The sequence below is a fragment of the Falco rusticolus genome, chromosome 4 (genome assembly GCF_015220075.1).
Source record: "Falco rusticolus isolate bFalRus1 chromosome 4, bFalRus1.pri, whole genome shotgun sequence".
In the NCBI taxonomy this organism is placed as follows: domain Eukaryota; kingdom Metazoa; phylum Chordata; class Aves; order Falconiformes; family Falconidae; genus Falco; species Falco rusticolus.
In genome coordinates, this window is record NC_051190.1 from 46121031 (window position 1) to 46136042 (window position 15012).

The following is a 15012-nucleotide window of genomic DNA, read 5'->3' on the forward strand; positions in this document are numbered from 1 at the left end:
AAGCAGCCCCGTATCACTCCTTGAGGCAGGGATGCTATCACTTGGGGCTGGTCCCAGCATCCTGTCCGAGATCCACCAGCCCGTGGAAGCCAGCTGACAGCCTCCAGCTGCCATGAGCACATGCCCAGTGGTCAGGCTTTGGCAGGGGTGTGTTGTGCCACGGCAGCCTGACACGTTCTGGTTGGCACCTCTGTCCTGCGAGCTGCAAAGTTACTTCACGGGTTTCCTCCAGCTGCAGTGAACGTGGGGCTCTGCCTCTGGATTCTGGCTCAGCCACTCCTTGGAGGCTGACAGCAGTCTGCATTGTGCATGCTGGCTTCTAAACACGTTCCAGCTGGTGACTTCCATGGCTTGATTTCATTTTCTGTTCTGTTGTTGCTGCTGCTTTTCCTGAGGGTGTTTCCTAAGAGAGGGGACAGGTTATGCCTGGACCTACAACTTGGGTGCGGGTCTTACCTGTAATATTCAAATCGGGGTTTATTGCGAATGTCACCGATTCAAGTCACTGGCAGCCTCTGAGCGATGCTGAGAGACATGGAGGGAGAAGTGCTGTGGATGTGGAAATCTGCCTTGTTCACCATTCCTCAGAGGAGATCCTGGCTCTGATGGATCCTGCTGGTCTGGGAAGGAGGCTCCAGCTTGTCGGTTGCCTTTTGGGCAGCGTAGGACACCCCCACCCCCCCTTCCAGCAGATGAGAGTTTTGCCCTGCTTTGCAAATCAGACTGTGTAGAAGCTGCAGGTTGCTTAATGTAGCTACTCTAGGGTGAAAGCGTTCTTCTGTCTTACCTGGAGAGACCCTGTATCGTGTGAGCCAGGTTGTATTATCGCTGAAGCCACTCATGGCTGCAGGAGAGGTAAACCACTTGCCCCCACAGCCAAGCAGAAGAAATTTTGTCACTTCCAACTGGAGCATTCCCATGGGGACAGGAGACACGGCTGGAGAGCATTGCTGCCTGTCCTTAGAGCTGCTGTGGCTGCAGGAGGGCTGGGGAAGGGGAAACATGACATGCCTGCTTGCTGTACTGCTCCTAGCGAAGCTCAGGGGCAGTCTTCCTCCCTCCTGCAAGCAGAGTAGCTCAGTTAGGTGAGGTGACCATGCCTGCGCTGAGTCAGGGCAGGCACGGGAAGAGCTTCCAGGCATAGTCTCCCCTTAGGCCACCCTGACCACTGCTCTGGCTCCAGTCTCGTGGTGATGAGTTGCTTCCTTGGAGTCCTGTCTTTGCCACTTACTGTGTCTGAGGAGGCGGAGGTTTATGCACGCTGGGCATTTCCAGGAGAGCTGTTCCCTGCAGGCAAGCAGCTGAGCAGGGAAAAGCACCAGGTTTCCTTCTGAGAAGCCTGAAATCCATGTGGTCCCCTCTCCGAGGGTTCTGGTTGCCATCATGATGTCTTGGTTCCCTTCTGCCACTCTCCTGCTCTGCGCAGCAGGCAGAAAGGGGCACCCTGGTGCCACTGCCGGCAGCACCGTGTGCCAGGCAGATGGGCCAAGCTCTAACCCTCTGCATTTTTCTTTCATTGCAGATGGCGCGCCCGATTCAAGTGAAACCCGCAGACAGCGAGAGCCGTGGAGGTAGTTGTCATCTCTCCTTGTTTCTCCTTTGGCGGCTTCGGGCTTGTGAGGGGGAACCAAGCCAAGAGACAGGGTCCTGACCTGGCCTTCCTCTCCCTGCAGTCTGTCTGGAGGGATGTGTGTGTCTGACAGGGATTTGGGGGAGGCGGGAGGAGAGTCTAGCTTTGATAGGGAGCCTGCAGCTTGGCACAGCGGGCAGCTGAGAGTCCCAGGGGTCATAACGTGGCTGCCCACTCCCCTCTTTGCCAGCCTCCTGAGGGTGCTGTTAGCCCGATGCCTGCCCCAGGAGGTTACTGAAGCAGGCGTGCACGTTGGTGGCTGGCACCAGGGGTCCTGCAGGGTGTAAGCAGTTGGGAAGAGGGTTTTTTTCGTTCTTACACCTTATCAGCCCGATACAAGCCAGCTCTGTGCAGCAGCAGGGGCTTTTTAACCTGGTCAGCTTGCTGCTCCTGTCTGCAGCTTACTCCTCTGCCTCCCCATCACTGTCCCAGTCGCTCCGCTCTGGTCCTGCAGCAGCCCCCAGTGCTGTTGCCTGTGATGGGGAAATAGTGGCTAAAGGGCTCCGAGCTGAGACGGAGGTGCTGTCACCTACGGGGGACCAGCTTGGTTAGAGCAGCATGTACTGAGTAGTTCAGAGCTGGAAGACTGGGAATAGAAGAGTGTGTTAATTTAACGGGGAGCTCACAGCAGCTCCAATGCCTCCTCTGGGGGGAGAAGGTTTGCAACGCCAGCCCTTTCCAAATTCATGAACTCCTTTTGCTGCTTTTCCTTGTCTTACCGATACGTTTGTTTTCCTCTTCTCTCCATTCCCACATCTGCCTCTCCATGCCTTGTGCTGTTGGTGCTGCCTCTGAAACCAGTTTAGTACTGGGGAGGGGAGAATGTGTGCCTGTGTGTCCTGAGGGCAGCGGATCCCGCATGCTGTGTTTCAGTTTGGGAGGCTTTTGTTTTAAATGTTAAGGGGTCACTTCCAAGCAGTTTGTAGCGACTTTCAATGATTGCACTGGCAGGAACATGAGATATATTTAATATTTTATAGGAATGAATGTATTTATGGTTGTGTGAGCCTCCTTTTTTTTTTTAAAAAAAAAGTTTTATCTGTTTAAGTCAGATCATTTTCCCAAATAGAATCTGTGACAGTTCATTTTTTACTTAAGGGGTAAGACACCCGACTTTTACTGAAGTCTGGGCATTTTTATTCCATCGGGCTATACTGAGAATCCCAGACATGCCCCTTTTGAAAAGAACCATGGCTTAAACCTCCAAAGAAACTAGTATGCCTAAATGATGTAGGACTGGATTAATCTCACCATGGGTCCAGGGTTGCATTTAAGGTCCTTGTCCGTGCTACAGACAGGAAAAAGAGACCAGTGCCTTCAGGGTGATTCACTGTCTCATTAACACCAATTAATGGAGTGGATGAGCTGCCTTTTAGAGGTGTCTGCAGTGGGGACAGAGGAAGCTGACTGCTCACTGACACCTCCTATTGCCACTAGATACAGCCGTTAGGGGGTCATCCTTTCCCCACCACGATGATTTTAAAGATTTGCACCCCAGATTTCTAATTGGGTAATTGTATCTGAGGTTATTCCTAATGAGTCTGGGGAAAAAAAAAAAAAAAAAAAAAAAAAAGCATCGTAGGAGACGAGAAGAGCCTTTGCCAGTTGTACCAACAACTCAACATCACAAACCATTACATGTACAGCCCGGCACACCCCGTACACTCGCGGGCTGTAAGACGTGACACAGGCAGATGTACCTACGGATGGCTACAGTGTGTGTGCTGCTTTGCAAATACATACATGTGCCCACTTGACACACATGTTCATGCGTGCATTTACCGTCACCGGTGCCACCCATGCCCAGCTGGTGCCCCTGCCATAAGCCCTCGCAGCACAGCAGTACCAGCAGGCCAGGCAGACCCTTCAGGCTGTGAACAGACCAAGTGCTGCAGCTTCGTTTTCTTAACACTTTGTGTCTCTGATGAGAGCAACTCTGGAACCTCTGGTGCCTAAATCTAAGTTGAGGTCGTTTCTGCAGTCTTGCTTTTGCTGGTGGGGCACTAACAGGGACTGTCTTCTCTGCACAGGCACTTAGTATCACAAAATGTGTTGGGAATTAACATCTTTGATGCCTCAGCTCCTCTGTCAAATTGAGCTGAAATAGCCCAACAGGTTCAAACCCAGGATGTTGATTTAGGGGCAAGCTTTCGGTCAAGGCACTGGACTCTGAGATCTCTAAGCTTATGAAAAGTGCTATAATATCTAACGAATGCAAACATCAGGGCATCGACTCTGCTTCCCATGGAGAAGGTCATAGAGAAAAGCAGCCTTTGGAGTGTGAACACCTGCCCCCCTCCAGCCCATGTGCCTTCCAGCTCCAGTGCAGAGCTCAGGAACAAGTAGCTCTCACAGGATCCATGACAAACTGGAATTTTTCCTGAGGCAGAAGCAGCGTCAAGACAGCACCCTGTATTTGTCTGAATCAGGTTGCTCTTTCCAAAGGTTTCTGTCGTGGTGCTTCACTTGTCAGAGGAGTGGATGAGCAAGTCTGCAGATGCGGGAAGAGCCATTCCATACAGCAACAACCCCACACTGGCAGGAGGTAAAAGAAAGATTTGGGGCAGGGCAGAACTGCTTGGACTAGGAATTTATCAAGGGAACAGCTGCATGCATCAGCGAGGCTCTGCTCTGCATTATCCTTGAAAGGGAACCTCCTTTATCCTCTCCAGGGACTGACAGCTCTCAAATTAAGCACCCTGCATTAAGTACATGAAGTTAGAGCACCAGAATTTGTCTCCTGGTCTGAGATGCTGATTTTTGTGCCAAAGGCACAAGTTCTGGCCAAGCCCTGCAGGGGCTCTATGGGGATATCTGGATGCTCGGTGTTGCTGCACACCACAGAAGGAATTCACTAGTAAAAAGATGATGCCTGCATTAGTTCTGAGGGGGACCTGTGGTTCTGACGAGGGCTTTGTCAGCTCTTCCCTCTTTTCCCTCACGCCTCTGATGTGAGCCTGGGAGTGCCAGGAGGAGATGGAGTGAGGGGGCAGAGGAGCTTGTCTGTGCTTCTTGCGAGACCTGGAGCGCGCTGCTGCACTGATGCGATACGACAGCTAGCCCAAGCCCATTAGCACTGCCTGAGAGACGAGGAAGCTCACTGCCTACCCAAGGAGATCTGCCGCGTCCCATCCACAGCCAACTGCTGGAGTGGGCGTCCTCCCTCTCCCTGATCCTCCCTGCTGACAGCTGCTGGCCAGATGACCTAAATCCACTGGGTTTAAAGAGGAGCAGCATACAGTGCTTGTGGGCTCTGCTCTCTCTTGTGGCCAGAGCATTCAGCTTTAACCCCTCAGTTGTTCCTGTGGTATCTTCATCAGCGACCTGCTCTGCTGCCCTCCTCCTGCTGCCTGGCTGGCTGACTGTGCCCAGAGCATGTTTCCATGGGAACTCAACAGTCAGAGACCAGAGACAAATTTTCCTGGTTGCTGGACAGCATGGGAAATTGCCAATCAGAGGGTGAAAAACAAGAGCTGGAGAGAAAGCGATGGAAGAATGGCAGGAGGGGGTGTGTGCTGTTGCAAGTCGAGGAGAGATGATCTTCCAGCACTGCAGAAGTCCCTGCTGGGGAGCCGAAGGAGCCAGTGACCCCCAACAGTGGCCTGAGGATGCCAGCTGATTTGGGGTTGATGCTTTAAGAGCGGTGACAGCAGACATCAGGTGAACGAGCTTGCAGAATTTGGTTGTGGAGAGATGAGGCAGCTTGGTTATTGGGAGGGGAATGCCCCTATTCAGAAGCTGCCTGAAGCGAGAGGGCACTAGATCATGGATTGGGCTCCAACACATGGATCAGGCTCCAACACATGGAGAGGGAGAGGTCAGCAGCAGAGGAGCCCTCTCACAGGTCCCGTCTTGCTGCAGAGGCATCCTAGGGGAACAAGCCTGGATCCTTTTCCTACATGCAGCCTTGGGAACTGGGCTCTATGAAATGAAAATAACAATGAAAAAATCTTTCTCTTATGTTGTCAGTAACTCTACCGCCTTGTAATATTGCCATTCTGGGCATTCAGAAAAGATCCAAAACCAATAGGTGTGTTTCTTTCTATCTGCCTTTAGAGCTCGTGTCCCTAAGCTATCACAATTTTAACTTGTTCTGCATAGCCAGGAAGGGTGGCATTTTTGTCTTCCAAATTCAGAAGAGAAAAGCTGAGATTCCCACGTGAACACAGGACTTCCAAGATGTTCTGTTGGTGAGCCTTGTCAGACGACAGAAGACCTGCAGTAAAACTGCAGGAATGGAGATGAGCATCCACTGTTTCCATGGACCTGTCCCAAAGTGCAGCATAAAGGAAAATGCTTTTGATCCATCAGAAATTCTGTGGGGATGAAACCACAAGAATTATCCAGGAAATTTCAGGGCCTTCTGGAGGAGAAAACAACTAGTAACTCAGAGTTTAATGTCGATTTGATTGCAAGTTGACATGGTTCCTTTTTGTTTAGTGCCTCCGTTGCAAAGTTGTGGCCTCTTGCATCCATTAGCTTGTTGCTTGGCAGAGATTTAAGCTTCAAATTAACCATCAGGTCTTTGCACTGAATCAGTCATCAACCAAAACTGGAACCACTTATCCCACGCTCCGCTGGTTACCCACTATTCTTCCACAAAAACCTCGCTTTATGCAGAACCAGATCCAGAAGCAAAAGACCAGGGTCACAAATATAACATTATGTCGGTGTAGCTCTATGTTCCCCCCTACCTAGAGTTCCAGCTTTGTAAATTTCTGATATAACTGATTTTCCCAGTTGTCTTGACACCCCCCTGCCATCCTGAGCCAGCCAGCCTGCTGGGGTTCCTAAAGAGCAAAGACCATCAAGTGCATTTCTGGCTGTTAAGTCTTAGTCTGCAATTATTTGCTTGTTAATAAAAGAACGGAGGATTATTTTACAGCATCTAAAGTCAGTACAAATATTTCCCAGTGTGTTTCTCCCCTTTGTGGATGTGTTTTTTGAGGAACTCCTGCTGTGCTTGCAATCTAAAGGCGGCAGCGTGGTGCACTTGCAGTATAGAGTCAGGGCAGAGGGAGGGGGGAACACTGCAGAGCTCCATTGTCCCCTCCCATAGCCAAACTGGGATAACATATGGCACCAGGTGATGCTAATGGGAGCACAGAGCCACTGCTCCTTGAGTTTCCATTTTCTTCTCCACCTCCCAGTACAGATGTTCCTGACCAGTCCCATTTTTTTTTCTACTGCCAGTCAGATTTTTCTGTGTGCTGGTTTTTGGCTGGTTTGCCCACCAGCATTTCTGAGCTGGCCATCGGGACGGGGGCAGATGCTGTCTTCCTGCTAAGAAGGCAGCTGTACAGCACCTGGTTTATTAGGTCCTGTGCCTTGGCCAGGGATTGTTGGGCATTGCCAGAGTGCTAAATTTTGGATGAACTCATTCAGCTGCAATAGTGTCTCCAAACTGCCACCATTGTCATGCAGGTGCCGGGAGAAATGTAGAAAGAATCGCAAGGGAAATGGAAGGGGATGAAATTTCCCCAGTTTAGTTACGCTGGGAATCATGAAAATGGGGAAGCTGGGAAATTTGGCCTTCAAAAAATACACAAGGCCATCTATTTCAGCTGCTTCCAGTGATAGAAATCAGGAGCATCCGTTTGGGGCTGGCTAAGAGCCTTAGGGGCAGCAGCTTTAATGCTTTATCTGCGGTGGATGAAAGTGGCATCTGTGTTGCATGTCCACCTAGTGCCTGCATGAGCTTGGATTTGGGCTTTGGGGCGGGGGGGGGGGGGGTGTGGAGCCACAGAAAGTGGCTCCATGTGGTGCCTGCATGCTGGAAGGGTGCATCTACCTGCACATCCCTCTTGTTCACTGGGCAAATGTGTTTCTGAAGGCGCCTCGCTGGGGCTGGACCCATATGCAAGCATCTTCCCATGCATGCCTGAGCTTCTGTGCTTGACCATTAACACTGTGTGTGCGCATCTGCTTTTCTGCAAGGCACCAGTGGCACGTATCGATATTTCTGCGTATGTTCCCCAAATCCTGTGTTGTCTGCATGTGGCAGAGCAGCCGGGGCGGGGGGAGAGGCAGCTTGACCTGGGTGGGAGCCATCCTCTGAGCCAAGGGGAGCGAGGAAGGGGCTGGGGGGGGGGGGGGGGCTTTGCCAGCAGTGTGAATGTGTAACGTGTCATCCATTCCTGCCATACTCTCACACCCCACCACCCCTGCAGCCTGCTCTGCTGCTGTAGCTCCAAGACCTGTTGTTTTTCAGGTCACTGCACTCTCAAACAGATAGCAGCTTCCTTGCTATTTTCCCTGACATGCATCACATTACATTGGTTTTATTGGAAGCCAGCTCCTCTGATCCTGTCGCTAACAATAAGGAATCCTTTCTCACTGCTCCTCCCAAGCCACATCCTGACACGCTCCTATGGGTCACGTCTCCCCATGCATCTTTGGGGCAGCAGGGGAGGGTTAACTCTGTAGCTGGCACAGCTGTCTCCTTGCAGAAAGGGAGACAGGGCTGGCACGTGGGGTTTTAATGTGCTTTTTTCATAGCTGTTCACAGCAACCTGTGGACAACCTTGCCCCAGCCACTGCTGTGTTTGTGCTTGACTGAATGGCATCAGGCTGTGTGATGGGCCCCTGTGTGTACTGGTGGGGGTGGAGAGGGGGAGAAGGCACCGTGCATCTTTGTTCCCACCTCCACACTCAGCCATCCCAACAAAACTGTAATCCTCGCTTCTCCCTTCTGATGGAGAAACCCAGAAGGACCCCCAGTCAAAGTCCTGGATGTGTTGGCCAGCTTTCCAGCCCCCCACCAGTGTGACATGGATACAAAATGCCCTGGGAGATGGGGGAGTGGGGACCACGGAGCTGTTTGTTGCCCCTCACCCAACTGTCTTGCATGTCAGTGATCCTGTGGTGAGGCACACGAGGACCCAGGATCCCAGGCTTTATTCCAGGCCTTGGAGGACGGTTCAGCAGACATACTAGTCAGACTGGGGTAGGGAAGGGCAGGTTGAAACCAAAGTGCTTGGTTATGTAGCAGCTGTGGAAACAGTGTTCTCAGAGAGAAGGAAAAGGAAGCAGAGCCAAGAGTCCTGGAATTTATTCACCCTGCCTGAATATACCTGCTGTATTTCCGAAGGTATCTCTTGGACTTCACATAATTGTTCAACAAGGGTATAATTGCCCAGGCAGTTTTTCTTACTGCCAGTCGTGTTGGATCGTTCAAAGGAAAGGGCTAATGAATAGAAAGAAATTATTAATCTTTTGTTTTCCTTTGGGGAGGGTAGGACAGGGGAAGCCACAAAAACCTTTGCAGGTGTGAGGAGCTTGGGAGGACCCTGCATACTCCCCCCTGGAAGCATTGCAGCCAACAGCAAATCATTTCCATGCCAGGCACGTTTTCAACACTAGGTTGTTTTGTGCTTAAGTGTCCCTGTCCTCCTGCTTTGGACTGTAAACCTCATAGAAGGTTGATGTTTCTGTGTTTGCCCCTAGGGGACAGGAAGCTCTTTGTGGGCATGTTAAATAAGCAGCAATCTGAGGATGACGTGCTCCGGCTCTTTGAACCATTTGGGGTCATTGATGAATGTACGGTGCTCCGTGGACCGGATGGTAACAGCAAAGGTGTGAACCCTTCTGCGTGTCATGCCCTTTCTCCCTGCTCTTCAGGTAGCACTCACCTGCCTCACCACCTCTGCCTCCTTTCCATGGGGGCACTTCTTCCCCCCCCCCCCCATCTTTATGGGACCCCGGATCACAGCCAGGCGTAGGGAGCAGGGCAGGAAGGGTCAGTTGTCTGGGGAAGACAGGCAGAGACTGAGATGAAAGGAGGGGAGACGGAGCGTGCCGAGTAGCTGTTATCAGGGTTACTACTAGTGAGCCTCTCGGCTCAGTCTGGGTCTGCGATTTGAAGTGTTAGTACCCACAATTAGGAGTACATAGACAATCTGGGGAAGGAAGAGGTCACCAGGGGCAAGGGTGGAGATGGTGACATCATCTATAGAGTATATCGTGGAAGTAACAGTTTGAGACCCTTCCTGTTTTTTCCAGGACAGAGGACTTGGGATGGTCGTCTTTTTTGTTCTGTGCTTTCTTGGGGTGGCTTTCCTTTGCCCTGCCTGAGTTTCAGATGCTGTCTTTTGCGTGATGACGCAAGGGGCACTTCCACAGCAGTCCTGTCACTGCAATCTCCTGTGCTCTTTCTGTCCCTCTCCAGGCTGTGCTTTTGTAAAGTTCTCATCTCACACAGAGGCTCAGGCAGCAATCCACGCACTCCATGGCAGCCAGACAATGCCCGTGAGTATAAGGCCAGGGTACCTGCCCTCTTCCTCATCCTCTTCCCATCACCCTGTTGCAGGGACCTCCCCTCGCTGTCCAAAACCATGACAGGTTCGGATGCAGTTTCCAGCTCGTGGGGGTGCGTGGGGTGTGTGTGTGTGCACATCTGTGCTCTTCGTCTTTGGGAACCATCCTGTCTCCTGGGGCTGGTGTTGTATCTGTGTCTGTCCAGGCTGGTAGTGACAGCACTTTCAGCTGTACAGGCTAAATGAAAGAGAGCCAAGAACCTGTGCTCGAGACAGCTACCTGTAGTAGTTCAAAACTGAGCAGGATGCAAGCCAACAATTCAGCAACGTGAGCCGTCAGGACTCCCTCCCGTGTCTGAGCACACTGCCCACCTTCCCTTACGTAGGCAGTAGAGGTCTCTGGGGCAGGCGGGGTGTGGGTGGGAATGCTTTGTGCATTGCGGTGGGTTGCGTGGCTGCAGCTGTGCTGCCTTGTGCAAGCGGAGCTGCAGTCGTGATCTCGTCTCTCACCATCTCGAACCTGGGTCAGGGCAGCTTGTGGGCAGGACGGTGGCGGCAGCAGGGGTATTTCCAGCTGCCGGGAACCGCGCTGCCTGTGCAGCCAAGCTCAGGGTGAAGGAAAGATGGTGCTCATGGCTGACAACGTCCTGGCTGTTCCTGGCTGCACCATTACCTGGTGAACGCAGCTAGGGATGTGTGCACGCACTTGTGCAGCGGTACAAGGCCCCAGGGTGTGAGGGGAAGGGTGGGAGAGGGAAGGGTCAGATAGACAGATGGATGGGGAAGGGCACAGCCCAGGTTCCAGGCAGCTCCCGAGCACTTTCACGCCAATATTTGCTCTTCTGCTCCTCTTCCCACTCCTCTCTGCTGCCTGTTCCACCCCATCCCACCTTGCCTGACTGCTGCCTCTCTGGCTGTCCCACGGCCTCTTCTCCCCCTGCCTCCTCTCTCTGTCTCCTCTCTCTGTGCCTAGGGCGCCTCTTCCAGTCTAGTGGTGAAGTTTGCTGACACAGATAAGGAGAGGACCCTCCGTCGTATGCAGCAAATGGTGGGGCAGCTGGGGATATTCACTCCATCTCTCACCTTGCCGTTCAGCCCATACAGCGCCTATGCGCAGGCTGTGAGTATCGCGTGTGGGTGTGGGGAGAGGCTGCCTGCCCTCTGGCTGGGGCAACACCGGACCTGGGCCGGGAGACTCAAACGAGTCTCTCTAAGAGTGCGTGGAAGCTTCCTGGCACCTGGGAGTTGCTCCCGGCTTTGGTTTCTCCAGTCAGCAGCCTAGGCTTGGTGCACGTCTCTCCTTGGAAGGGGTGACAGGAGAGAGCTGGATTTCTCTGATGTGGTGTAGACTGGCGGAGGCGTCTGGGAACAGGTCAAGCATGACCCGGTAGCTTTCGGTCTTGTTTGAGGGACAGCTCAGAGCCCTGATTCTTGGGTAGGTCTGCCAGACGTGGCAGTCTGCCAACTTGTGAACTCTTCCGCTGGGTCTGTGGCACAACTAGTGTGTCTCTGGTTCTGGAGCACCATGAGAGCCCTGGGGACCAGCTTCATGTGTTTTATTTCCTCTGCTGAAATTCTCAGGAGGGCCCTGATCCCCCCAGTGCTGTCCTGGCTCCCAGGGTTTTCTTTCTTGGCTAGCGTGACCGTGGGGTTTGCAGGGATGCTGGCAAAGGAGCAGTGGGTAGCAGGGTCGGAGGTGTTTCAGCAGTCTGACCTCTCTGGTTAATGCTCTGGATTTAGTGAGAGAACCTCGTTGCCTTGGAGCGATGGTGATGCTTGCCATTGATATTTCAGGTAGGTCCCAAACTCAACAAGTCCCTGCTCAGCTGTGGTGGAGCATGTTTTGGGTCTTCTTGGTGACTGTCACTTTCAGGTTTCTGCCACCAAGTATAAAGCCCAGGGAGAAGCTCAGACAATTGCTCAAGGCATGAGAGCTGCTTGTGTCAAACAACTCAAACGTTAAGTTACTGACAGTAATATTTTTGGGGGAGCGGGGTGCAGATAAACCTGTTGTTCTCATGCATGTGGACACCTTTTTCACCTCTGGCCTTCAGCAGCTACTTAGTGTGTCTCCCAGGTACCTGACAGAGAAGGAACTGTTTCTCATTGTGGTCATTTCCTCCCAAAGAATCCCGAGAAACTGCCAAATGCCATTTAAGTGTGTGGCGAGAGCATGGAGTAGCAAAAGAAAAGAGGCAATACGTATTGGGCTCCGTACCGCTGGGGAATTTGGGGAACCAGATGCAGAATTTGTCCAACGCAGATTATTTGATTCTTCTTATGTCGTGAGGCTGAGAATAGCTATACCGTGCCAAGCGCCAAGGCTTCCAGCAGAAGCACTGTTTAGAGGGAGAACCCTTTCTGACCAAACACCAGTATCTCTTGCCAGGACCAATCTTCTCTGTCCAGCCCTGTGATCCACGAGCCAGCTGTACCTGAGGTCTGAGGCTGTAGCGTAGCTTAGCTGTGAGTCACCTATGAGATGATCATTCTGGTGTATCTTCTGTCATGGAGGTGGTGCTAACCTGGGCATGTGTGTGGTGAAGGGAGTCAGGAATGGACCACAGTGAGGTAACGATGGCAGAACGTACTTCATTAGCTATTGTCCAGGATGTGTAAGGCAGGAGAGCAGCGCAACCTCCTAGATGCAGTCTTTTAAGTGCTCTTCAGAAACTCCTGCTGGTGACAAGAAGCCACTCAAGCCTAGCCTGTGATCCTTGCTTATCTGCACCTTCCTTCTCCCAGCTGTGTCTGTAAATTTGTTGTTTTGTCTCTGATTCTTCACTGCGCCTTCCTGCTCTTGTGACTCTGATTTGGCTTTCCCCCCTGACTCAAGACTCGGCCTGTCTCCCACTCCTTTCAGGTTTTTTCCTCCTTTTCCTTTCTGCTGGTTTTGGTCTCTCTCTTTCCTTCTGAGGCACTGACCTCAGACTTGATTGTTTCTTCTCTTGTGTCATCCCAATCTTTGGTCTCCCTTCTCCTGGAGGAGCAATCCTAGCCAGTTCTCATATGTGTCCCATCAGAGGGAGAGGGTATCAGCCCTCTGAAATGCCATCCAGCATCTCTGGAAGTGGGGACAGAAGGGAGGGATTTCCTCGCTGAATCTCCTTACAGCCCCTCCAGAACTCCTGCCATGGGCAGCTCTTGGGAGCCGGGACCTCTGTAAAGCAGGGCTGAAGGGAACCCCGACATAGTTCATGCTTGCAGGGTGCAGGGCTTGGAGCAATAGATACAGCCCCAGGAGATGCAGCCCACCCTTAGGTAGTGGCTGAATCAGACTGAGAGGAGCGAGTGCTACTGGGACGAACTGGTGCATCATAGACATTGATTCTTACATTATATTAATACGCCAACAACCTTCTCTCCCTCTCTCTGGTGGGATGTGCTTGCGGCACCAAGCCAAAGCAGTCCTTCCGAGTCCCCTGCCTAGGAAGAAGCAGTTTGGAGCCCGCGTTGTTTGGGTTTTGGTTGGTGGTTTGGGGTTTTTGTCCTCTCCAGTGGATGTTTAAATTTATATTAATTGCATTTTTCCTTTTAAAAACTATCTCAAATTAAACATGCAATAACCACACCATATGAGGTCTAAAGTTACCTCTGATCTATTCACATATGCAAAATACGATGATTAAAAATAGTCCACAAACCAGTACATGTTAGGTGCTACAGTTTGTAAGGAAAAAATCTCATACTTATTCGGGGAACTATGGACTGGAGGACAGAAGAAGCATCTTGGACGCAAGTTTCTTTAAGTGTTAACCAGGTTTTGACCCAGGTGCCTCTTTGGCAATGTGAAAAAATGAGTATTTCCCTTCAGTTATTCCACAAGTTGAATTTCAGTGATTAGTTCAGAGGAATCAGGGAACTGATCTGGAGCTGAAAAAATACTTATCAATACAGAAGAGGCCTGAAGACTTGAAAAGCAGCCAGTGTAATTTTATAACTGTTATAATGCTTGAATATTCTTGTATTCCCTAAATCAGTTCTAAACACAAAAACAGTTTGTTCACTCATTCCCCCCTCCCACCCCTTTATTTCTGCTCTTATGGTTCATTATGGTAATTTTAAGTAACGACAAACAATTTCAGAATGCTGCTTTGGTGCAGTGCAGTCAGATGCAGGTCTTGTTCCAGCCGGAGCCGGCACAGAACAGGCATAATGAGGAAAAAAAAAGAAAATTCAATATTCATCTAGTAACATAAGAAATGCATGATTCCTGCATCCTTAAACGGGGACGGTGTGACGGACAGGGACTGGGTTGTGTTGCAGACTGCTGCCACGGGACACCTTCCCTCTAGCGGTTTTGTGCCCTCAGGAGGACCACGTTTTTGCTGAAATCCAGGCTCGGGTGTTGCGCGGTTCCCTGGAACGCGTGAGTCTGCCTTCAGGGGAATCACTCCAAAGGCAACGTGGCAATACGATGAGATGATTTCAGGGCATTGCTTTCCGGAGTCAAGCGGTAGCAAAACCCCTTTGCTGTCAGTCCAGCCTGCCTGCGGAGACCCCACGTCGTGGTGGTGTGTCACCCCTTGCCCCCAAAGGGCCTCTCCGGCAGAGTCACTTCTACCGCGATGCAATGAAATTAGGCAATTCCTTTTCTTCTTACACAAGAGTGATAACCAGCTGCTGTGTGGAGGAATTAAAAAGATTTAACTAGCCATGAACTTATCAGGGTTACCAGATTCTCCAGCTGAGACCTGGGCCAAACTGATGACCTGGCTCACTGGTTTGTGGATGAGGCAGGTCACTGAAGCGACGTGTATTTATGCTTCAACACAGACACTGAGGTCCGGCTGTAGTTAATATAAGGAGGATCGGTGGTTTTCTTGGATTTTTGCCATGTGCCCACCCCCAGCTCCTCATGTAGGAAACGTTACGGTTCCAGAGAGCCGTTGGCCTGTGCCTCCGCTGCTCTTACTTGCTTGATGGTTGGAAGCTCATAAAGGTGCTAGGTAATTATACATCCAGAACCGGGCTTTGTTGCCACCGCACTCGAGTGCAGTCTGATTGAATCTTATGCTCCAAAGCACCAGCTGATGGCCAGATAGGACCAGAAGGATTTTTTCTTTCTTCTTTCTTCCTCCTAACCCTGCTCCTGACATGGCATCCCACCCCTCCTCTCCCCGTCTT

General features: G+C 51.3%; 1 protein-coding gene across 1 annotated transcript in view; it reads left to right on the forward strand.

The window, feature by feature from the left end:
- Positions 1-15012, forward strand: part of CELF5 (CUGBP Elav-like family member 5) — a 42778-nt gene that overhangs the window by 20565 nt on the left and 7201 nt on the right. The window contains 4 exon segments of the mRNA XM_037384632.1: positions 1523-1574; positions 9077-9205; positions 9798-9877; positions 10859-11005. Of these exon segments, the coding sequence (XP_037240529.1) occupies positions 1523-1574; positions 9077-9205; positions 9798-9877; positions 10859-11005 (408 nt within the window).